This window comes from Callorhinchus milii, unplaced genomic scaffold (assembly GCF_018977255.1).
Source record: "Callorhinchus milii isolate IMCB2004 unplaced genomic scaffold, IMCB_Cmil_1.0 Scaffold3, whole genome shotgun sequence".
NCBI classification, from domain to species: Eukaryota; Metazoa; Chordata; class Chondrichthyes; order Chimaeriformes; family Callorhinchidae; genus Callorhinchus; species Callorhinchus milii.
Genome location: NW_024704744.1, coordinates 48931379 through 48956428, shown reverse-complemented (window position 1 = coordinate 48956428; position 25050 = coordinate 48931379). Strand labels below are relative to the sequence as shown.

The following is a 25050-nucleotide window of genomic DNA, read 5'->3' as shown; positions in this document are numbered from 1 at the left end:
CTCCAACATTATCTGTTATTATACAATAACAAAGTTACATTTGTAAAATGCCTTTCACGTCAGGAGGACTCCCCAAGGCATTGAACAGTCAGGGATTAGGACTCGGGGTGGGGGGGACGGTTGGGATCAGGGAGGGTGGAGGGCCAAGGAACAGTCGAAGAGAAGGGTCTTGAGGCTTGTGCCCTGAAGGAGACAAGGGAGGGAGCGAAGCGAAGGGAATGTGGGATGGAGTCCCAAAGGGTGGGGGCAGAGGCTGAAGGCCCGACCGCCGATGGTGGGGCACATGGAGCAGGCCAGAGCCTGCTGAGTGGAGCAAGCGGACAAGTTGATAAGGGGTTAGCAGGTTGGTGAAGTAGGAGGGGGCAAGACCATGGAGGGCCTTGAATTTGAGGACGAGAATTTTGAACTCGATCCTCCTAGGGATGGGGAACCAGTGGAGCCGGGTGAGGGTGGGTGTGATGGGGTCACGGTACCTGGTTGGGGAGAGGACACAAACTGCAAAGTTCTGGATGATCTGCAGCTTGTGCTGGGAAGAATTAGCAAGGCCGACAAGCAGGACGTTGGCATAGTCGAGGCCTGGTTGTAATGAAAGCATGTATGAGGGTTTCTGCGGCCTGAGGGGTGAGTCAGTGTTGGGCACCCATAAACAATAATATAAATAATGCTAATATAATAATTAATATAAACAATGTTAATATAATAATATAAACAATGTTGCGGAGTTTGGGGGAAGGCAGAGCGGGTCATGGCATGGATGTGGGGAGAAAGGACAGTTGAGGGTCGAACAAGACGCCCAAGTTCCTGACTGACTTGGTGAGATGAAGTGTGTATCCTCGGATGCTGATGCTGCCAGTGCCTGAGGTGTGGAGGCGCTGGCGTGAACCAATCAGAAGGACCTCGGTCTTGTTGATGTTCAACTGTAGAAATTTGGCTCTCATCCAGGACTTGATGTCAGACAGACATTCTATCACGACATCAGTTGTCCTGGGGTCGAGGGTGGAGGCAGAGAGATAGTGTTGGGTGTCATCCGCATATATGTGGAAGTTCACTAAGAGGGAGCATGTACAGGTTGAAGAGGAGAGAACTGAGGACAGAGCCCTGAGGAATACTGCACAAGACAGTGTGGGAGGTGGAAGAGAAGCCATTTGCGGAGACAAAGTGGAGCCGGTGTGAGAGATAGGATCTGAACCATTCAAGGGCAGAACCTTAAAGTTTAAGGTGACAGGAGAGGCGGTGGAGGAGGATGGAGTGGTCCAGAGTGTCAAATATAATATACATTGTGGAGAATTTAATTTTGTTGGTGCACAAAGATGTGCAAAGAGAACTATTAATTGAGGATTCCAGCAATATTTGCAAACAGAAATCTGAATTAGCTTGAATCCAGTTTGAGACTATCCTAGTTTAGACCCCTCTTGTACATGACCCAGTTTTCAGAATTTATTGGTATCTTTAAAAACATTCTACTCATTGTTGGAAGAATAATATCTATTATGGAGACCACAATATAAAATGCAAATGTGGTTGGAAAATGCATAATGCCCCATAGTGAATGTTCATCAATTGATATTGATTTCTGCCCATGAAAATTATAATTCTGCATAGTTTTGTTTATCTTGTATTACATTTTCTTTCTATTTACTTTTTTAATTTAACAAAAATATAATGTAGGTTATGAAGTCCAGACACATTATTTATAAAAACTAAATGTGATTAAGTTACTCACATTGCATTTCAGTAGTTCTGTTTCTGTTACGAGTCCCATCTCCCTGTTCAGGTGGATGATGAAGATTCCATGGCACTATTTGAAAAGAAAAGCGAGTTTCTACCAGAGAAAATAATCATTTACTTCATGGCTGTTTATGGGGTATTGCTGCGTGAAAATTAGCTGCTGCATTCGCCTACAAAATTTTGTCACTATGGTTTACAGTAAATCCTGTGCAAGCTATGAGATATTTTGATGATGTGATAAGATACTGTCGGAATCCAGGATTAGTATCTTTTATTATTAATTGTAATTATTGCATTTTTAGATTTTTTTAAAGCCACAAATCTAGGTTGCCTGTAATTCCGTGATATAATGACTGACCAGTTTAAGTATGTTGAGGATGCCTGTAGATTTCTGAGACTCTTTTTATTCACAATACAGCCGAAAAAACTAACTAGATTAATTAAATGAAGTCCAAGAATTAGACTAAAATAAAAACCTTAAATATCCTTGATGATGGCAAATTAAAAATTCCTGAAATAAACCCAGTCTTTGTTTTGAAAATTCTACGGGCGAACAGGGATTTTACTTTTATCCATTGATTGACATTGTACATTTAGGGTACAGTTTGGTGAAGTTATTATCTATTTCTTAATGCTGGGTGTTTAGAATGAATGCTTGTCTGCTTTCAGAGTGACTAATATGTTTCTTACACAGATTCCTATATTGCTGTCCCTCAGGCTGCATTTTGGTCTTTGATCCAAGCGGTGAATTAATAGACAAGAACGATTATTCACCAATTATGCGTTCAGTGGTCCATAAGTGCTTATTTTCAGTGTCTGAATAAATAGGTAATTTTTTTAGTAAACCTAACAGTGTAAAATAAAATCAACTGAACCATAATGTCTCAAGTGTAGTTAAGTTTCAGCATTTCTACTGAGGTTATGCTGTTAATGCAGTATACCATGGAAGAATCTAATATGCAGCCTTGGGTGCAGATTGGATAGTCTGCAGGATTAGTGTCAGGATTCTATATAGAAGTGAAACTTGATGGGCAGGCTGGAGACAGATCTACGAAATCTCATTAAATTGTTGAATTGTTCATTACCAAGCTCTCTGACTTTAATAAAGTGCTCATTGACTTTTCTGCATTCTCAATCCCACAAAAAAGAATAGCAGCATCCAAGGTTGTTAGCCATGCAAGGAGAAATTGGGGTGGGGGTGGGGGAAAGGACAGATGAATTAAAGGCAGAGAGCAGCTTGCCTGGAGACATTCTGCCGAGTCCTGTGCTTCAATAGCAGGGGCATGTGCTGAAGATTGGAGAACCCAGTATGTGGTAACATGGCCTAACAGCTCAGAAACAAACTGCAATCAGATGACAATCAGACATGTCATAGTGATGATTACCTGCAGCTCTCTTGATCATTTGCTTCTGTTTAGTTAATGAGCAGTGTGAGAAATTCATGCCTCAACTTCAATACGTGAATGAGTTGCGGAATCGAGAATACAGACAAGTGAACTGAAATCTGTTTTTGTATCCTCTGGAGCTAAATTAATCTCATAATATTAAATTTTCTTAAAAATTGCCCTAGAGGTTTTGAAAATATTGTCTTAAAGCTCATGTGTTCCTTAAGATTCATTAAAATAGTTCTCTGTTCTTCAGCAGACTTTTGAATGATCATTACTGTATTGTGTTTGGTAAAAGTAAAGTAAAAGTAAAAAAAATCTTTAAAAAATCATTCAAAAAACAAGATTGAACCATGATAAAGAAGCAATTGATACACTTTAAAAATTAAATCGTAGTATAGAGGCATATCTTGATATGCATTTGGCTATGGTTTGTATCATTGGATTTTCTAGCCCTTACCTGATTAGAATTCTACCTGTCCAACCATCTCCACTTTGTCGCCACTTACGGCTTCTCTTCCAGCCCCGCCACAGGCATGGGGTCAACTTCCACATGTATGCAGATGACACCCAACTGTACCTCTCTGCCTCCACCCTTGACTCCAGGACCACTGCTGGCCTCACAGACTGCTTGTCGGATATCAAGTCCCGGATGAGAGCTAATTTCCTGCAGTGAATGTTAACAAGGTCGAGGCTCTCCTGCTTGGCTCCCGTCAGCGCCTCCATACCTTGGGCACTGACAGCACCTCCCTCCATGTATGCACTCCACATCTCACAAAACCAATATGGAACTTCGGCATTCAGTTCGACCCTCAACTGTCCTTCATACCTCACATCCGTGCCATGACCTGTTCTGCCTTTCCCCACCTCCGCAACATCGGTCAGCTCCACCATTGTCTCACAACGCAGGCCACCGAAACCCTAATACACGCATTCATAACATCCAAGCTTGAATACGCAAACTCACTGCTTGTCGGCCTCCCCAACTCCTCCCTCCACAGGCTGCAGATCATCCAGAACTCTGCAACCTGTGTCCTCTCTCACACCAGGCTCCGTGACCCTATCACTCCCATCCTTGCCCGACTCCACTGGCTTCCCATCACACAGAGGATACAGTTCAAGATCCTGGTCCTCACTTTCAAAGTCCTTCATGGCCTCGCTCCCCGCTACCTCTGCCCCCAACCCTGCAATCCCTTCACCCGGCCCCCTTGCCTCTTTGAAGATCCGTCTCAAGACGCTTCTTTTTGACCGTGCCTTCGATCACCCTCCTTCTCCCCCCTGCCCTCCACCCTCCCTGATCCCCAGCTTGGGTCCAAAACACTGACTGTTCAGTGCCTTGGAACGGTCTCCCGACGTGAAAGTTGCTATACAAATGTAATTTTGTTGTTGTTCTGTCAGTAGTTTATTTATATTTTGGGTGAGATATAATGAAATCGACATACAGAATGCAGAACCAATTCGGATTGTTTAATTTGATGTAATTTGGACATATTGTAGTTTATTTAATTGTTTAGAACACTAACTGTAGCCATTTGCAGCGTACTGAATACTACAGTACATTAGTACTATACTTCCTCAAGAGTAGAATCATTTCAGATATTGAGCCCAGTTTAAGAGTACTAAAGAAGTCAACATTAATAATTTGATAGGATCTTCAGATTAGCCATATCGAAAATTACAAATTCTTTAAAGTAAGAATGGACAAGATATGCATCAAAGCTATTGCATATTGTGTTTGGTGGTTTAAGTACAATAGTTATAAGGTTGAGTGGTGTTCTGTATGTTTTGAGTAATGACAAATGTAGGGGTTTATTCATTTGAAATCAAAATACTGCATTGAAAGTTTTAGTTATTTTTAAAAGTTGAAAATTGAGTATTGCATAGTGTGAAGAATAAATGGCACTATAACCAGATAGAACTTGAAACCTCTTCCACCACCATGATGACTACCCTGATCAACGACAGCTACAAGATAATGTAATATATTAACAATCCTGACATTTGATATAGCACCTGATCACCTCTTTGAGATGTCTCAAAGCGCTTCAAGTTCCATTTAAATTTAGACATAAGACATTGTTTAAATCAATGGATTATCACAACATCGAAGTGTCTCAAAGCGCTTCACAGGATTTACTGTAAACTGTATTTTAGGTCAATGTGACACCAGTTTGCACACAGTCTTAACCCTGAAGTGAATGACCAATTTTTATGTAAGCGACTGTTGGCCAGGACTCCATGAGAAACTCCCCTCTCTTTTCGAATAGTGCCACCATGTTGAAAGGTGTCACGACTACAATATGGAGAGTGCAATAATGGGAGGTTATTCCTGGTTGTGTAATGTCTGATTGCTTAGTTGCCACAGGTTTGAGATAATCTAATAATATTTTAAGTTAATTTAAAATATCCTGCTTATTAAAAACCTATGATTGAAGGATTGAAAAGTACGAATAACTTTTAACATCTAATTTTTTGTTGCCTGCTATGTATTTACAGTAGTTTAAGTATGTTGGGCTGTAAACTAATACATACAACTTACTTGAACACACACTTGGATATTTGCATGGTTATACGTTGCATTATGTATTTTAGGACACAGACTACTAGAGAATATTGCTTTACTATTTAAAACAAGATTTAATATAAAACTAGTTACAGATCCATATTGTGATCCACTGGAATTAGCAATGTGAAAAAGGACTCAATTCTGTGCGGTTGCTGTAAAATATAGCATTGTCTTAATGCCTAAACCGTTTACTTGCAGCATTATCCCACAATCGTTTCAGCCAATAAATGGAATTAGCTGTGTGTCCCAGCTCAACATCCAATGATGTATGCTTCAACTTCTGGTCGACTCTTCAATTCCATTGAAGGCTATTCCAGTTGAATTTAGACATCAAGTCAAATTGCTTACAATTAAGAGAGTAACATCTCTCTTCACCGCTTCCTGTGCATTTCAGATGTTAAAAAACATGTGATACTATTAATTATTGTGTGCTCTTAATAAATAGAATTTTACCTCTTGACACCGTCATTCCCCCAGTGCTAGGCTCACCATACCCAAAGCTTTTTTTCTATGTAAATATGTGGACCTACTCACAATCTTATCTTGCTGCCAAGGTCTTATTATTTATTTGTTATATTTTTTAAAAATCATGTTTGCAGCAATTCATGGAGGAGCTTTGCACGGTAGCAAATCCTTTGGTTACAAAGGTCCTTCCAACATTACTGTGTTGATTATAAGTTGTCTGTGTTTTTAGTCCCAAAACTCTTCCAAGTATGTTTTATGATTTTCAATGAGATTGAAAGAAAAAAAACAGAAGCCTTGGTTTGTGATGTATGGTTATATGTGGTGAATTAGCTTCTCTCTCAGAGAGATCTTGTTTAACTCATCCCTGCAGCAAATTGGTATAACTGGGATTCGTATTGGTCCCCATGGCAACTCGTTGGCAAAAAAACTGTTATCAAAAGAAAAATCATTACATTTAAATAAACGTCCTGCCAGCAAGATAAGATTGTGAGTAGGTGAATCATGGCCCACGCATTCATAGAGAAAAAAGCTTTCAGTATGGCTAGCCTATCACTGTGGGGAATGACAGTGTCAAGAGACTTAGTGAAGATGTGGCAATCAGGACTGTTAAACTGGAACCTGTCGAATGCGAGAAGGACATGATTAGTATCTGATGGAAGAGCTTCAAACACTCAAATCCTTAGCTCTGCGCAGTGCTGCTACTGATGATCATTCAAGACTTTCAACTGCCTATGTAGAGAAGCCAAGTGTGAATGTCAGCTGGTTCTGCTATTCTAACCTAGGACTCTTAGTTCATGATACAGTGCCTTGACACATTGTGGCACTGGCCATTTCACCATTCTTAATCCTTATAACTCTCATGGGGAAGATTTACCAGTTAAATAAAACTCATATTTAGATTTAAGTTTTATTAGTCCCTGGTTGGTGGTCCATGATTGATGTGGATATGGTTGATTGTTTATATGATTATAAATGGTTGTATGCTTATAATTCTGATTAAGTATTTTCCTGAGAGGAATCTGAGCCTGAAAACTTCAGTGCACTTTTTTGACCAGGTAATGCAGTATGCCTGCTCAGGGCTGAAATTGCCTTTCCAATCAGTAACTAGAACTGGAAAGAAATACCAACCTGCAATTTGTTTCTCACGGAGCCACTTACAGTGGCAGATGAGTGACTCCCCAGTGAATCTGAAGGCTTGGAAATGTGTGACTCCTCAGAACACAGAGGTTTAGGACATTTCATGGCTTTTCTTCCCCTCTCCATTACTTAGTTGGATATAGTACTTTAAATTGAAAATATTTCTCCTGCTTTCTTCTTTTAAAGTTGTGTTTATACTATGGATTTTGTGAAGATTTGCCACAAGAATACACAACACAGTATATATGCTAAGGACCCGCTCAATCCTATAATGAATCACACAGCAACCACATTGTCAAGATTACTTGAAGAGGTAGTTTCAGTGATACATTGATTCACACTAATGCCGAATAAGCTTCATGTGTAAAAATCGATTCAGTCTCTGCTTAGAATTATTAATTTGTTAGAACTTTAAGAGATTATCTTTTATTTTATCAAATAATGTTCCACTCAATAATTGTTCTTAGCATATGCAAAGCCTTCGTGCATCCCCACCTTTGCATTGAGCAGCAGAAAGTACAAATCAGGTTTTCTGTGATATTGATTCACTTTCAACACTGTAAACAGGGCATTTGATTGTTAAACATTTCTCTCACATGTACACCCACCCACCACTTGTGGTGTAAGATCATAATATCCAAGCGTCCTCAAAACATCATCCTTTTGATAATCAACGCTCTTGTTCACTAATCAGATTTCAGTATAACCTTAGGTTTAAATTTAATGCTTTTATAAATTTGAGGCTTCTCGACCATCATTCTCTCTATCTCTGACCAGGGCTCCCTCTGTATCCTCGTCCTCCTGGATCGCATGGTTTGAGACCTACTTAACCAACTGCCTCCATTTCATCTTGGCAAATGGTTTCTTCTCCCGCCTCCACCCAATCACCTGCGGGGTACACCAGGGCTCCATCTTTGGCCCTCTTCTTTTCCTTATCTATATGCTCCCTCTTGAGCAGCGTCATCCGCAGACAAGGGGTAACCTGCCACACGTATGCAGATGACACACAAATCTACTTTGCCTCCTCCACTGCCAACTCCATCAGTCCACTGATGTTCTATCAGCTTGTCTGGCAGACATCAGGGTCTGGATGAGTGCAGCTTCCTGCAGCGGAATTTGGAAAAATCAAAAGCCATGCTCCTTAGATCCTGTCAATGTTTTCACTCCTGTGGATTTAAACTCCTCAACCTTGCCCACATCCGGTCCCTGACTAGGTCCGCCTTCTTCCACCTCTGCCACATTGCCCGCCTCTGACCGTACCTTACACCAAATGCTGCCGAAACCCTTGTGGTTGCGTTTATCACCTCCCGCCTGGATTACTCAAATGCACTCCTCGCCAGCTTCACTATTCAAAACATCCAGCTCATTCAGAACTCTGCTGCCTGCATACTGATCACACTTTCAACCACTATGCCCCAAAACTCTGGAACACTCTCCCTCAATCCCTCCACCTTGCTCCCTATCTCCCCTTTTTCAAGTCAAGTCTGAAAACCTTTTTCTATAACCGTGCTTATGGCCACCTCCCTCCCCCCCGGCTTGGAGTCAGGATCCGCCACTGTTAAGAGCTCTGAGATGCTACCCAGTGTGAAGGATGCTAGTTGTTGTTGTTTATATGATTATTACCCCAAAGAGTGCTATATCTATCTATATACTAATAAAACAACAATATGTGTCTGCGCTTCAAGAAGGATCTCAATAACCGATTGACGTAGAGACATAGTTCATACCTCATCGTAAAGGCCTTGTAACTAGGAGTGACATGGGCATATTCTTTAAGGGGACGTATATACGCACGCACTGCAGTTACACCTGGTGATGGTGGGGCTGTGGCATTCTGCGTCACAGAGCATGTAGCCAAGCGGCAGGGAACAAAATAAAGAACACAGACGAAGCTAAGCCGCGGCAACAACAACATTTTTTTTTAAAGTGCCTTTCACATCGGGAGGATGTCTCAGTGATCATAAATTATACATTTATATTTATCATTATAAAGATGCCTAATTGAAAATGAAACCGTTCAAGGATAAGTAAAAATGATAGACAAAAGAGAGAAGGCCCATTAAATGAAACTGAAGAACAAAGAACAGCGTGGCTGCACTTCAATGCTGAAAGGACTGCAGCAGCGTGCCAAAATGAGTTGCCCACTCAAAGGACTGCACGGCCAAAATGAGTTCTTCCACAGAAGTCCTCCCAGATGAGTATAGATAAAGATGAAATGTTTGTCTGTGTGACGGTCTGTGTGTCAATCTACATTCCATATTGGATCCTTTGGTTGCAAGCGTAGCTGCAATGGGTACAGCTAGTTTATAATAAATAGATGGAGATGGGGCGATTAATCTAAAAAAACATTTTTATGGGCACTTGTTATGAAATATGTAGGTTATATGTAAGATCACAAAAGAACAAATTAATGCACAAATTGTCTATTATAATCTAAAAATATTTTATAATGTTCCACTATACACATTGAATTGTTATTTTGAACTTTAGGACAATAGAATTTACAGCACAGAAGAAAGTTATTCAGCCCATCCTGTCTGTACTTTTTGAGATCAATCCTTTCACTCCTGTTTACCTACCCTTTCCCCATATGCCTATAGTTTAGTCATTATTAGATATTTAGTTACCTTTTGAAAGCAAAAATGGATTCTGTGTCATACACTGCACCCAGCAGGACATTCCATATCCTAACTAATCTGCATGAAGAAAATTTCTAACCTTCCCATTTGCTTGTTTGCTAAATATCTGATATTGGTGCCCTTTAAACACTGACTCACTGACCATACTGATGGTTGTGCTTTTTGCACAGCAAGGGGTGAGCCAAGATATTTGTTGTTGGATCATAGGAGATGTTCAAATGAAGAAGAATTTTTGGCCCATTTGATGTCATTCTTCCAGAATATTAATTCTACCATCATCCCAATACAACAGAGGAAATAATGATAAATGCAGTCTGATTCATAAGGATTTCAATTTTTTCAGTGGCTGGGCTGATGAGTGGCAGATGTAGTTTAGTGTGAATTAATAGAAAAATAATTTGTCATTCATCCGTTTATCAAGAAAGAAATTTTGTGATTATAGTGAAAAACAAATTCCATTAGAGGAGGGATAGGGATCAAAATGTTACACAATACAAAATTAGATTTGTATAGTGCCTTTCACGTCGGGAAGATGTCCCAAGGTGCTGGACAGTCAGGGATTTGGACCTGAGCTGGGGGTTGGGATCAGGGAGGATAGGAGGGTGGCTGAATGCTTGGTCGAAGAGGAGGATTTTGAGATGCGCCTTGAAGGAGGCAAGGGAGGGAGTGAGGCGAAGGAAATGTGGGATGGAGTTCAATAGAGTGGTGGCTGAAGACCCGACCGCCGATGGTGGGGTGGGCTGGGAGTGATGTGGAGCAGGCCGCAGTCATATTGTTACTGTATAAAATATGTAGCATACTCATCTGTAACCCTACATTTGAAACCCAAACCAATTTGTGTGACTCAGAAGCTGATTTTATTTTTGGTCACTGTTGATGAGCTGGGGCTTCGAAGCCCTATGTTGCAAAATAATTAGCATCTCTGAAGATTAAAAGCGACCCTAGTTATGTCTTGTGTCCAAATCTAAATTATTGTAGATTTTTGTTTTGCTTTGACTATTCCATTGAAGTGTTACAGGGCAGCAAAGTTAAATCAGTCCTCGTTGTTTGTGACTTTGTGGAGTTAAAATGTGAACTTTGGAAGAATATATGTGACTGTTACTGTAGTTGCTGCAAGATCCGATACCCCAACCCATGTTTTATAACACTCAGCTGTCATAACTGATAACAAATCAAACATCCCCCTTAAGACACTCCAAAAAAAACACCCTAGAATTTAAGTGTAATTTCAGATTGTAAATGAAGAGAAGAGGCTTGAATGTTCATTTGCACCAATCATGCCTCCCTTTCATCTGGTCTGATTAGGCCTAGTGCAGTTTCATCAAACTATTCAATCACAGACCTGTCATTCCAGCCGTCTGTTGATTGAAAACAATCATTGCTCTGATGGCACAATTATTCTGACCCTTTAAGTAGAGGCTGCTGTGATAATGAAAGGCTGATTATGATAGTTTGTGCCTCTTTCAGTTTCCTGAGAAGGTTAATTTGGGCATCAGACGGATATTTAATGTGTGCTTGCTGGCTACACTGAGGTAAATGAGAACGTGCCATCTCGGATATTGCATGGATATAGCTCAGCTGTCAATCATTGTCATTTACAGTTCGTGTCTTGAACACTAGAGATTGTATTTTAGTTTCTTTCCTTGTGATGTATTTATTTCTGCCTTGAGGAAGTTCATTTGCTTGGCTGTGACCTTCACAGTCTTTGATCAGAACCGCTGAGAGTTCTCTTTGGCTGTCAATGAGAACAAGGTGCCAGTCAATTGAGGAAAAACCTGCAGGGTCAATTAAACATATTAGTGTTAATCAGCTTGATAAGGGGCATCTGCTGATCATTTTTTTAAAGAACTGTGGCTATTGTAAATTATTAAAAGAAGTTGCCACACAAGTATTTAACTTGGTGTTTTGTCAGTAACCTCAGTTTAAAATCAGTCTAGATTGTTCATCATTAAAAGACCTTGTTTTTTATTTTAAGTTTCTATTAAATTCCTCTCGAGTTGTGCAGTGAGTAATGGAAGAATGGTGTTTTGTCCACAAATGGAAAGTTAAAATATTTGCATTCCATTATAGGACATTATAAAAAGCCCAAAGCCAAATTAAAAGTCCTTGGCACTCCCATTGTGGATTCTGCACAGCAGTTATCTTTGTTGTCTACCAAAGACAGCTCTTCAGGGCTTCTTCAGTGATCCAGGCCTAAAATCTGAGATCGGTCAGTATCCCTTGAGTAAGCCTGGAGAGACGGTTTTCTATGTTCACAAATGGCAAGAGAGGTTGTAAAATTTAAAAGGATTTTGAGTGCGAAATAGCATTTACAATGTTTTAGTCAAAACATTATGTTTGACAGGGGAGGTTAGAAGGTTACTAAGCAAACACAATTCTGGAGCTCTGCTACCTGGCGATAATCACTGGTTAGTTATTTTTAAAATGTTGATGAGCCCCTTTGCTTTAATGACATTAAAAGTGTTCGCTTATAAAACTTTTTGTTCAGCCCATCCAAGTGATTGTGGGGACATAAATAACTTCTCAAGGTGCTTTCAGCACAGGTGTCGCCAGCATAATTGGCTTCAAGATTGCAAATAGTGAACTGGATTTATAATGTTTTTTAGAGTCAATGTGGCAATGTTTTCAGATTGAACAGCTCCCCATGAACACTCCATAGAATGGGCATAAATTCCCTCTGTGTTGATCTAACAATGCACCTTATTCCTACCCTCAGAAAACCACTGTCAAGTATGACAGTGTGACTTTTCTATTTCATAACTAAGCGGCACTATAATGCTTCATAGAAATTTAAGGGTACTTCATAGCAGCTACTTACATTTGTAAACAGAAGTACAGAATGTACTGTACATTATTTATCTTTTAATTCTGTAGCAATTTGGTCAGACATTTTTGATATACTGGACCAACAATGAGTAGTTAAAATTTAAATATAGCATTTTATTGTTCCTTTTCAAATTGAAATGTGACAGAGTGCTTCTACAGCAATAACTTTCAAGTGCAGTGACTGGTTCTGTAGGAGGTAATGCGCTGTCACATTTCTCAGAAAATATTTTGAGTTGCGTCTTAATATTGCAGAAAATTGAACTGAGGATTGGCAAAGGAATAAATACTGTAGTATCTTTCTAATTTAGTGCAGTTTGTTTATTGGGGTGCTTGAAATTACAGTATTATTCACTCACAACAAAGAAAAATTTTGCAGAGGAAGTTTTGGGTGAAGAAAAGAGAATCACTTTGAAGTATGTCACCAGATGTTTTTCAATCTTAGGTTGAATACCATTCTGAGATTTATGTTACAAAATGTGACCTGATCCCCTTATTTTATGCAAACTGTTTGGAAACAATTTCTGTTTCAAATGAAATTAAAAATAAAAACAAAATTTTAAAGTTTAAATTTGTAACTGTAGAAGCCCCAGAGATGTTATAATTGATAGGCTTTTAAAAGATGTTGGAAACTGCCTTCTAAATCTCATGACTAAGTTGCTTGTTTTATTTTGACAGCTGGCAGCGAGGTGGTTGGAGCACGGCTGTCGGTATCAGTACATGGATGAACTCTTACAGTACATACGCTTTGGCCTAATGGATGTCGATACACTTCACGCTGTGGCCCTGTCTCACCCTTTGGTTAAGGCCAGTGAAACTGCTACGTCTTTCATTAATGAGTCTTTGGAGTACCACCAGAGCATCTATGCACAGCCCATATGGCAAACTATCAGGACACGACCTCGCTTCCAGTCAGAGACGCTCTACATTGTAGGTGGGAAGAAGCGTGAAATTTGCAAAGTGAAGGACCTGAGGTACTTCAATCCAGTGAACCAAGAAAATGTTCACATCGCAGGGATTTCCAATTGGAGCGAGCTGTCTCAGATGCCTGTGGGTAGAAGTCATCATTGTGCGGCTGTGATGGGAGACTTCCTTTTCGTGGCGGGTGGGGAAGTGGAGCATCCCACAGGTCGCACATGTGCAGTGCGGACAGCGTGCCGTTACGATCCTCGCAACAACAGTTGGACAGAAATAGCTCCAATGAAAAACTGCCGTGAGCATTTTGTGCTGGGAGCCTTAGGTGAATGTCTCTATGCTGTGGGTGGAAGGAATGAACTGCGTCAGGTCTTGCCCACAGTGGAGAGGTACTGTACGAAAAAGAATAAGTGGTCTTTCGTGCAGTCGTTTGACAGATCGCTGTCCTGCCATGCTGGATGTGTAGCCGATGGCCTTCTCTGGATATCAGGTAAGGATATAACTGTTTAGAATTTATTTTGTTGTGTTGATCATCATATATACTCAGACCAGCGACCATCGCTTTATAGTCCTGGTTTGAATAAAGACAAAAGTAGATTTACCTTAAATAAGAATTGATGCTCAATCATGACATTTATAAATTGATAACTGGGATAGCTCATTACAAGACTAACACAATGGAATCCAAAACATATCCATATGAATTTCTAATGGAATTCATTCTTCAGAATAACTGTAGGATCTTGTAAACTCTTTCAGTAAGTAAATTACATTGGATTAGAGTTCTCATGAACTAGCATGAAAACAGCCATAAATGCTTAAAGGAATGTTTCAACAAGACAAATGAAGGTCTAGAATTGCATGAGTGATAGGATGTGGCTCGGTCTTCTTAGGTTTGCCTGCAAATACATTCTCCACTTTACTGTCAAATCCTGTGAATCTGCTTGAGAAGCTCAGTGCTCTGAGATGCTACCCTGTATGAAGGGAGCTATATAAATGCAAGTTGGTCTGATGATATGATAAGGCACGATATCAAATGCAAGGTTTATTAATTACCAGGTCTGTGCTTGTAAACAGAGCATACAGCAGGCTACAATTTTGATTGTCCACCAACTTTGATTATTCACCGATTGGAAGATTCCTTCAGATAATCAGTCGCAAAGTAAATTAAATTGAATCATGCGCAGTGATGACTTTGCCAGTCACTGATAGAAGTGTAAATGTTTTTAATAGGGGCTTCTGGTGCCATTTCAACTTCTATATGGATGACAGAAATGCATCACTTATGTCAAAACATAATATGGTGCATTTGTAATTATCAGTCACAATTAGTAACAAAATACTGCAATCATTGCTCCAGTGATCAAAAGCACAGCAGCTGCTACCACTCCAGTACAAACCACAAGTCATGAATTACAGGCTGAAAATCAGGATGAATAGAAAGTGAGGTTAGCAAGTTGAATTTAAAAATGTATGGTTGGTGGGGGAGGAGGTTGGTGAGTTGCAGTTCATTTCAGAACCTACACCAGAAATGTGAAGTGTTAAATGTGCTTATTTTCTGGTGCAACTGGGAAGTAGTCTGTATCAAAACTCAAATAGGGCAAAAAGTGAGATTATAACCTGTGGGTATCAAATCTACAACTGTTGAATTTTTTATGTTACATTTATATAAAGATAATGCTTTTTAAAAAAAAACATAGAAGCAATGGGGGATGTCCACTGATCACATCATTGTGTTAGATATAATTGTGAAGTAGCCTTTCAAAGACAAGCTACCTGATGATAATCTGCCTCTCATTATTCATAGTACTCAAGGTCACTGTTGGTGACAGACCAGCCAGCCTGACTCATTAGCAGTCCTTGGATGGGCAGACTGGTGGGTCACTAGGGATTGAGATTCTTTCCATTTAGCTTCTCTTAACCCTGCAAGCCAAAGCCCTAACTGCCGGGCAGGTTCTCGATAGACAAGCAGCAGGAAGCTTGCCAGACACTGTGTTCACACTCGTACCGGGAATAATGAAATCTATGCAGTTTTAGCGGTTAAACTCCAGTAGAACCTCACTGCATACTTTGCGATGCCCAAGCCTTGGATCCTGCCAACCTGTGCCTACTATCCTTTTTAATTATTCACACATGTCACTTTTGAGTCCACAACAGTTGATTGGTCCTCTTCTTAACAACTATGGTTGCATGTATTTGCGTTCCACATTAGTGACATGATGGCTGGTACTAGGCTTGAGGAATCTGAGAAGGTGGACAGGATTTTACAATAGTAACTCAACAGTGTAGAAGTAATAATAATAATCCTTGCAATTGTTACAGGGCCTTTCACACTGGGGAGGATATTCCAAAACACTTCACAGGTTTTACTACGAAGTGAAGTACTGTAATTATTTATTTGTAGATGAGCTTGGCAGCTCAAAGCGCATAGCAATGTCCCACAAATAGCTGTAAAATGAAAATGAACAATTTTATTTGGGGGATTGTTGGCCAAGACATTGGACTGGAGAAACGCCCTTCTTTTTTTGACTCGTGCCATGAGATCTTTAACATCCACCTGAACAGGCAGAATGGATCTTGGTTTGACATCTCATCCAATGGACAGCACCTTTGACAATGCAGCACATCCAACACTGTATTGGAGTGTCATGTTAGATTATGGGAGTTCAAGACCCTATTTGGAGAGTGTGCAATACAAGATTCCAAAAGGAAATACAAAATAGTATTAGAGAGAGTAAGAGCTGGAAAGGAATGGAGCAACACGAGAAAAGATGTTTTATTTGGTGTGGATCACTTTTTTAAAACAAAGTATAATTGGACCATAGACAAAGAGGATCTGTTGATTGGCACGTGATCAGATTTATTTCATAGCAAATGCAAAGTCCCTCGTGTCCATTTAGAGATGTAGAATTGTGAATTTTGTAAACATTTGAAACGTAGCTCACTTTCCATTTATGCAACAGCCCCTTCAAGTTAGAAAAGAAAAATTGTGATCTAGAACCAGTGAAACAAACCTCCTGAATGACTCCTTACCCAGCGCCATGTGATTTAATTACAGTTGCAGTATTCCCAGCTCCTCAGTGTGCTGATTACACTCCTGGGGTGGCAGATGGAATGAAGTGTTGATCTATGTGGTACACTCATTCGGGTGAGCCCTGGAATCTATGCAGGGCTTTGATTACAAGGGATGCTGTGCCAGCATGAGGTAACATAGCCTAACAGCAGAGAAATCAGCTTGATGACTTTTGAGGAGTTATACAGGCATCACCACCACCCTCCCCCCACCCCGTAGTAAGCAAATTGAACAATAAAGGCACTCTAATTTATTATCTGTTTCAGTACAGTTGAATCTGTATGCAAATCCCATCACTTCTTTCTGGTAGATTAGTATGAACCTGGAGTGCAATACATGAAATGAATATGGATTACAGAACACAACGTCTCAAAGCGCTCACAGAATATACTGCAATATGATTTGACTGTATATTTTGTGGGTGAAATGCAGCAATTGCGCACTGCAGTGTCCCACAAACAGTCATGGATTGCATGACCAAATTATTATTATTGATGGGATCATACCATCGGATAGACATAACAACAACAAATCGCATTTATATAGCGCCTTTCACATCGGGAGGACATCCCCACTGAACAGTTGAGGGGCTGCACCCAAGTTGGATTCGGGAGGGGTGAGAGGGCGAAAATGACCAAAGGTACAGTCAAAGAGGAAGGTCTTCAGGTTGGTAAGGTTTCAGAAGGTCACAGAGATAAGGTGGGGCAAGACCGTTGAGGGAATTAAAAGTGATGATGAAAATCTTGAACAGAGTTGGTTTAGTCTCGCCTGGATCTGGTGAAAGCATAGGTAATGGTCTTGGTGGCCTGAGGGGAGAGGCGTGGTAGAGGTGGGTGATGTTGTGGAGGTGGGGAAAAGCTGAACGGATCAGGGCACAGATATGAGGTTTGAAGAACAGTTGAGGGTCGAACAAAACACTGAGGTTCTGCACAGGCTCTGTGAGGTGGTCATGTTAACTGATTTGAGCGAAATATTGGATAGCATGATAATTATATCACAAGTTTCCATCTCATCTTTCTCTACAAGGATATTGATGGTGTCCTGGTGGCAACTAAATTGTCTCTTAAGATGGAATCTTGCCAGGCAATGGTAAGACATAAAAGAAAACTTCTGATTTCATCTTATTTGTTTTGTTCGAACTGCAAACCTACCCCAACCTGAGAGGAATGTACTGTTTCTTTTAATTTACTTACCATTCTGCTGTTTACCTATGTGGACCTTAAGCTGGTATGAATGTTTCTATTTACTTTTAATTCCCAGTGGTTTATTTGGCTCAAAGTCCACTCTCTTCCTCCCCCCCCCCCCCTCCGCCCCCCTGTCAGTTTCATTTAGTGGTTATCTAATTAAATAATAATAATCCTTGCACTTGATATACCACTTTTTCACGTTGCAAACAGTTTCAAAGTGCGCCACTGTGAACAGTCATGAATCTATTTGTACGATAATTACATTTCTGATGACCTGTGGAAACATACATTCACAATCGCATCGGACAACCATATTTTGAAAGATATTTTTGATTTTGTGAATTGTTTACCTTCCTGTAGGTGCCTGTCGTTTCATTTGCCTCCTCACATCAGCAGCCAGCCTAAAGCTGTATATTACAGAGCAGTGCAGGTGATCTAAGAGTGGCTTCATGGTCTATATTGTTTTGGATCATCCTCAGGCCAAATAAATGTACCATAGCTAGAAACGTTTGGCATTAGACTAGATGACTGTTCAGTCAGTCAGTCTCTGGGTACTCAAACATCACATGCTACTGAAGACCCCAAAATGGCGCATTTGCACCTAAAGAAAAAATCACTAAATAGTAAATTTAGCGGGATGTGTTTTTAATTTTTTAATATTAAATTCTCACTGAACGGCTTCCAACTCTTATCAGGGAAATGGAGAAAATAAAAGCATGTAAATACTGTGAGCTTCATCAAAGCAATCATTTTAGTATCGCAATCTATAATGCAAATAAATATTCAGTAAAGCTTATTTAAGGTAGCACAAGAAGAACAGAAGAGTGAAAGGAAAGCAGATGCATTTTTTAACTTAGATAATTGCTGGGGTGTGAAAAGCCTTGCCAAGTAAGGTGATGAAGGCAGAATCGATTGTGGATTTCAAGAGGGAAGTAGACAGATATATGAAGGTTAGAGGCTGAAGGCGTAAGGGGATAAAGGGCGACAGTGGACTTGCTCTAAAAGCGGGTGTGGACTCAATGAGCTAAATGGCCTCTTTCTGTGCTATAAATTTCTATGATTATAAATCAAGCATAATGAAGAAATTTAAAGAATTCTCTATGCTTAAGATGCCTGGAATCCTCAAACAAAAACAGGTTTTGAGTGAGTCTCTGGTTAATTCTTTTAAGAGCTCTGCAAATTTTGAACTATACGTAATACAATACAAAATTACATTTGTATAGTACCTTTCATGTCGGGAGGACTTCCCAAGGCGATGTTTGGAACTCAGCAGCTGTTATCCCAATACTCATTAGCTGCCCTCCTAGCTCGGGAAATCAGTTAGTTGTGTGAAGCGCTTTGAGACGTTCCCCTCCTCCTCCCCCACGTTATGAAAGGCACTATATAAATGTAAGTTTTATAGCATTTTTGCCTTTTTCTTTGCTCAGAGGATAATTCATGATTGGACCAGGTTGCCAGGAATATGGTTGAGCCAGGACACAGGACTCAGTTTGATGCTGTGATAGGGGTACAGTACGGTGACTGTTCTGGAAGATGAAATCGGATTAGTCAAACAACTTTCTTCATCCAAACCAATCTTGTAATCCAATGATTTCCCCACCCCCTTCTAAACTGTTTTCTTTATAGCTGATCCTCTATACACTTTCAGTCTTGTAGCTCACTTGAGAACCTTTCCTAATGCAAGTTGTATTTTTTGGTGACCAATAGTGAACACTGCATTTGAAGTGTGGTTTGAGAAGTGCATTGTAAACTTTAGCAAACTGTTGCAGACTTGTATTCTACCATTGTTGCTATATATTTGAGGGGCATTCTGCTTTTTAAAAATGAATTTATCATATTGTCTGTGATTATGACTCCTGTTATTCCCAAGTCTTTCAAAGTCTCTCTGTTCTGCCTCGTGGAATGTTTTCTACCTACATGTAATTCCTTACATTTGGCAGTATTGCATTTCATTAGCCATGAGCCTGCCTATTTGCAAAACCCAGTCGAAATCATTCACAAATCTTTTGGTGCATCACCTTTTGTTGCAACAACTTGCATTTATATAGGGCCCTTCACATAAGAGATTGTCACAGAATGCTTTACAGTGACAGAGGTTGGATGGCTACCAGGTGAGAGGGGGAAAAGGGGAGGTGGCATGATTGGGGGTTTTAAGGCAGGTTTTGAAGACCGAGAGTAAGGGAGTCCAGTGGTTGGGGGCATAAAACTTGAAAGTCTGGCCACAAACCGTGGCGCAGAGGATGGGGGATTTGCAGAAGCCTGAGTTTGCCAAGTAGAGGGGATGAGTGGGGTAAGCGAGATCAGAGAGATAGGGAGGTGCTAAAGCATGAAGGGATATGTGAATCAAGGTAAGGATACTGAAATAGAGACCGTGGAGCTTAGCAAGGACTGGGGTGATGGACATGTGGAGTATAGTGCAGGTTATGCTGTAAAGGTATATTTTACCAGTGTATAATTTTGATAACATATCCTGGTGTATATGTTTTTTATAATCCTTACATGTGGATTGAATGCAATAAATAATGAAGAACTGACTCTTGTGGGACTTCACCAACAATCTTTCTCTACTCTTTTCTCCCCCCTCCTCCCCCACAGCTTATACTTCTCATGTGTGCTCTTCTTCCCATGATCAACAAGTTTTATTCAGTCTCATGTTCTATACAGGATTCCTGTGCCTCTTAGTTTAATTAGAAGTCTTTCATGTGGAACGTTTGTCAGAAGCTTTTTGAAATTCTAAATTAACTATAGCATGAGGAGTCCTTGTACCTATTTCATCTGTCTCAACCAAGTCAAGGAGGTTTGTCGGGAATGATCTTTCCTAAATCCAGGCACTCCAACAACCCCGGCACTGTTTCTTAAGTTATTGCTACATATACAATATTCTTAAATTATTTGGAAGAGCATTTCTTGTAACATAAATTTGCTGATGTTATCAAACGAGAGGGTTAGATGAAAAGTAGGGAAATAAACCACATTCAAAAATGTCTAAATCATTTAAACGTTCAAACATAGGGCTTAGGAATGGATACATTTTTAGATAAGTAAATATAATATAAATATTGGAGCAGGAAGCAGCAAACATAACAATAATGTTGTATTTGTGTTATAATCCTTACATGTGGATTGACAACAATAAATAGTGAAGAATTGACTCTTGTAGGACTTCACCAACAGTCTTACATTTGGTATTGCACCTTTCATGTCAAGAAAATATTTCAAAGTTCCTCACAGGGTATACTGTAAAGTGGAGTGACCATAAATTTTTCAGGTGAACACAGCTGCTAATTTGTGCAATTTTCCACAAACAGCCATGAAGTGAATGACCAATTTTATTTGGGGGGATTGTTGGTTAGGACACCAGAAGAAACTCCCTTCTCTTCAAATAATACCATGGGATATTTTATGTCCATGTGAACAAATGGGACCTTTAATGTCTCATTCAGAGAGTGGCACTTCCGACAGTCTCAATACTGAATGGAGTGTCATCCTCGATTGCGGGTGTGTTCTGAAACGGATCCTGAATCTGCAACTTTCTCATTCGGAGGTGAGAGTGCTACCAACTAAGCCAAGCTGACGCTTACATGGATAAAGGAGCATCTAATAGCAGCAGTGGAAAGGAACAAGGATATGAGTGTAATTCATTGAATGTCACTAGTGAGGCTATCGGCAAACTGTTACACAGATGGTGTTGAGAATGTGGAATTGGTGAGACTATTTAATACATTCATTGTGCCTTCGAAAGGATTTAATGCTGCAAAGCTAGTTCACAGAAATACAGCAATGTTGCCTCCAGGTCTTGACGCTTTGCAAATCTCTCACAATTTAGAATTGAATTTATTAATGGGAAACCCAGCAATGTATTGCACTCAACTTTCATTTTATACAATTTTGTTTATAGTATTTGGCCAATAGCTCTGAAGAGAGGTGTTGAGAAATGAGAAATGTAGCATTTTAATGTGAACATGCCATTGCATCATCATTGTGCTAGAACTAATACTTTCTTTTAATTTGCGGTAGGTGGAGTAACCAACACAGCTCAGTACCAGAACAGACTTACAGTATTTGATCCAAGCCAGGTAGGCGACACTGCTACTCTGAGAATTGGTCTGAGTTTAGATGACTGTATGCATGTGTTTTTCTCACACTTTGTTTCATGGGAAAGAAAACGTTTTTTTAAAAAGAAAACTTTCACAAACTTTCAAAAGAGTTTTATATCGCCCCCTCTTGGTGATCCGAGTTTGATCGCTTGTGATCTAATTGATCCTGCTTCTCATTAAACCAGTCCTTGGCATCAATTTGTTGTACCTTTAGACAGGTGGAACACTTATTGCTGGTATGTGAGAATGTAATTTATCTCTCTCTTCATTTTCTATTCCTCCTTTTTTCCCCAATTGTCAGCTGGAAATTTATTTTTTTTGTCACATTTTTAATTGCAAACATTATGTTGGTTTGGAAATGTATCCCCACGTAGACAACGACAATAACAGCTTATTCCAACAAATCCTTGTGGTATTTGAAATGGACCCATTGCTGTGTTTGTTCACATTGGCAGAGAATATGAAGTACATTTCAGATCGCTTCTTCCTGTTTTAATTATGACTGAGAACTTTAAATATAAAATGTACTATCCATGTGCCATATTAGTCATACATGTCAAAGAAACCACCTCTATTCAGCAACCACCTGCTGTCAATAACCACCCTGCAACAATCTGGACTGGTTTTCACAATAAACCACCTCTATTCAGCAACCACCTTCCTAACACAACCAGTGGCCACTCGTTTTTTTAGCACTGTCGGTTACTGACACCCTTTTCAGAGGTCAAATCGGGTCCAGTGGGCTACTCAGTGTGGCCTGCAGAAATGTTTCAACCCGTTTCTAATCCTTTACTCTTTAATGCAAAAACGTAAAGAGTTTTTCCCTCCACATTCAGTACTCATATAGCGCATTGTGTGTAGGACCGCCATCTTGAAGTGCTTCACAAAAACAATGGAAGGAGCTAGTGTACGAATGTTGACTAAATATATGTTTTTTTAAAAAAAAAGGTTTTTAAGAACCAGCGAGAGAAGGTAAAAGGGATATTTGAAAGTGACTTCTAGAGAGCAAGCAAAGCTTAGCCATCAATAGTGGTAAGAAGCAGGAGAGGGGAATAGGGCTGAAGGAGATTGCAGAGGTCGAGAGGGGTAAGATTGTGAAGGAATTTGAAGGTCAGGACTCTATTTGCTCACAAATGACCACAGGATTCACTTGCTTACATTCCTTAGAAAAACACTAATGGGAATTTTTGCCTAACATTGACATTGTATTTAATATCTTAAAGCCAGGCATTTTGCAATGTTATTAAGAGAAATTAATTCTGCTTGTGTTGAGCGTAGCCTGCAGACCGTACTTCATATTAGTTCATAAATCATTAGGACCAAAAATGCATACTGAACCATTTACTAATAGCTGTAGTGTACAACTATATATTTCATTTGAAAAAGGTAAATTTGATCTGATTTGAAATGTGAGTGTCGTAATGGTAATAATTCTTGCATTTGATATTTAACCATCTATAACTTTCAGGTTTCACAAAGATAAATGCTGTCAAAGGTTTAAAGTTGTAAAGAACAATTTCAGCACAGATACTAACAAGTTTCTTTATGCAGCGGGTAATCAAAGACTGGAACAAGTTGCCAGGGAAGGTGGTAGAGGCCAGAACACTGGACTCATTTAAAGAGCAACTTGATGTTGTGATGGTGGGATGAGTAAATGGGTGTTCATGAAGTGAAGAATCTTTTGATCTGGAGATTGTTGGCCAGGTTTTGGGATAAACTTTGTTCTCTTTTCAAATAGTGTCATGCGTTCTTTAAAATCCACCTAAACAGGCTGAAAAAAACTCAGTTTTTCATGTCTCATCCAAAAGCTAGCACTTCCAACCAGCACCCCACATGTGTGTCAGCCTAGATTGTATAGAGCCCAAGCATACTCGTGCAGCAGTCTTTATGGTGTACTACAAGAGGGTAAACAGGATCCCTTTGATCACTGGAGCAAATTCAATATTTTTCATAGATCAATGCACCTGCAATTTCATTTTGTGGGCTGATTTTTTTTTAATCAAAATGCAAAGCAAACTATACAGTGATACTGGTGTATTGTGTCCTTTGATTAAAAAATGTTAAAAATGAAAAGAATATTATTGAATGCAGTTTTTTAAAAAAAAATTACTGCAGTAATCCAAGAGTGATTCCAGTTGAGTCTGAATGTGTGTTTACATGCACGTTCAGCCTTTTTGAAATTCATGTGGCATATTGTTTGGATATAGCTACTGACATTAGTCACATCTGGAAGTGCATGGCTCTGAATCCCAATATCTCTATCATTTGGTATACGAGTTTGTTTCTTTTTCAGGGCATTGTCAAGTGTGGATAATAGCTACCATCTGCCAAGGAGCACATATAGATACCTGCTGAGAAGCAATGACCCCTGCTTCCTCCATAATGATTAGTAGTGGCTTCTCAGTTGATTAGGAATGATCCCTGCAATGCCCTAAGTTTCAGTTCCTTATGGCGCCCAGGAGCTCACCTGCCAGGCTGTGCTATTGAGGGAAGAGGAGGCTTTAATTGAAGAACCTAGGTGCATCGTCTAGCAAACAGATGGTGCTTATAACCATTAGTCAAGGGTTTGAGGTGTTGAACTATTTTTTATATCAGAAATATAATTGTGCATTGTAAACATTACGCATTATAACATTGATTTAGTGAGTTGGTAAATACTTGTGTTTTGTTCATATTTCCTGCCTTGCCTCAAACCTTTCTCTGTCTAAGACACTTTCAATACACTGGGAAGCAACTTACAACAACAACTTGGATTTATATAGTGCCCTCCACGATGGACGGCGTCTCAGAGCGCTTTACAGTAACTGATCCCGGGGCCGAGCCAAGGGGAGGGGGAGGAAGGTGACCAAAGGCGCGGTCGAAAAGAAAGGTCTTCAGCCGCGACCTGAAAATAGGAAGAGAGGGGGTGAGGAAGGGAGCTCCAGAGCCTCGGGGCATAGTGGCTGAAGGCACGGCTACCGAGGGTGGAGCGGAGGACAAGGAGGAGGCCAGACCCGGTGGAACGAAGGCAACGGGCACTGTTCTGAGGAGAGAGG

General features: G+C 40.0%; 1 protein-coding gene across 3 annotated transcripts in view; it reads left to right on the top strand.

Annotated features, from left to right (window-relative positions):
* The window catches only part of klhl32 (kelch-like family member 32), a 98840-nt gene that overhangs the window by 69120 nt on the left and 4670 nt on the right, over positions 1-25050 (top strand). Inside the window, exons 8-10 of one of the 3 annotated variants that reach the window (XR_006084963.1) lie at positions 13422-14148; positions 17758-17820; positions 21936-21966. Coding sequence is in view for 2 of the 3 variants with exons in the window: in XM_007892936.2 (XP_007891127.1) it covers positions 13422-14148; positions 21936-21994; positions 24309-24329 (807 nt within the window). In the remaining variant the exon portion in view is untranslated. Of the gene's footprint in view, positions 1-13421; positions 14149-17757; positions 17821-21935; positions 21995-24308; positions 24412-25050 lie in introns of those variants that run through there. The other 2 variants (XM_007892936.2, XM_007892935.2) reach the window with 2 other exon arrangements.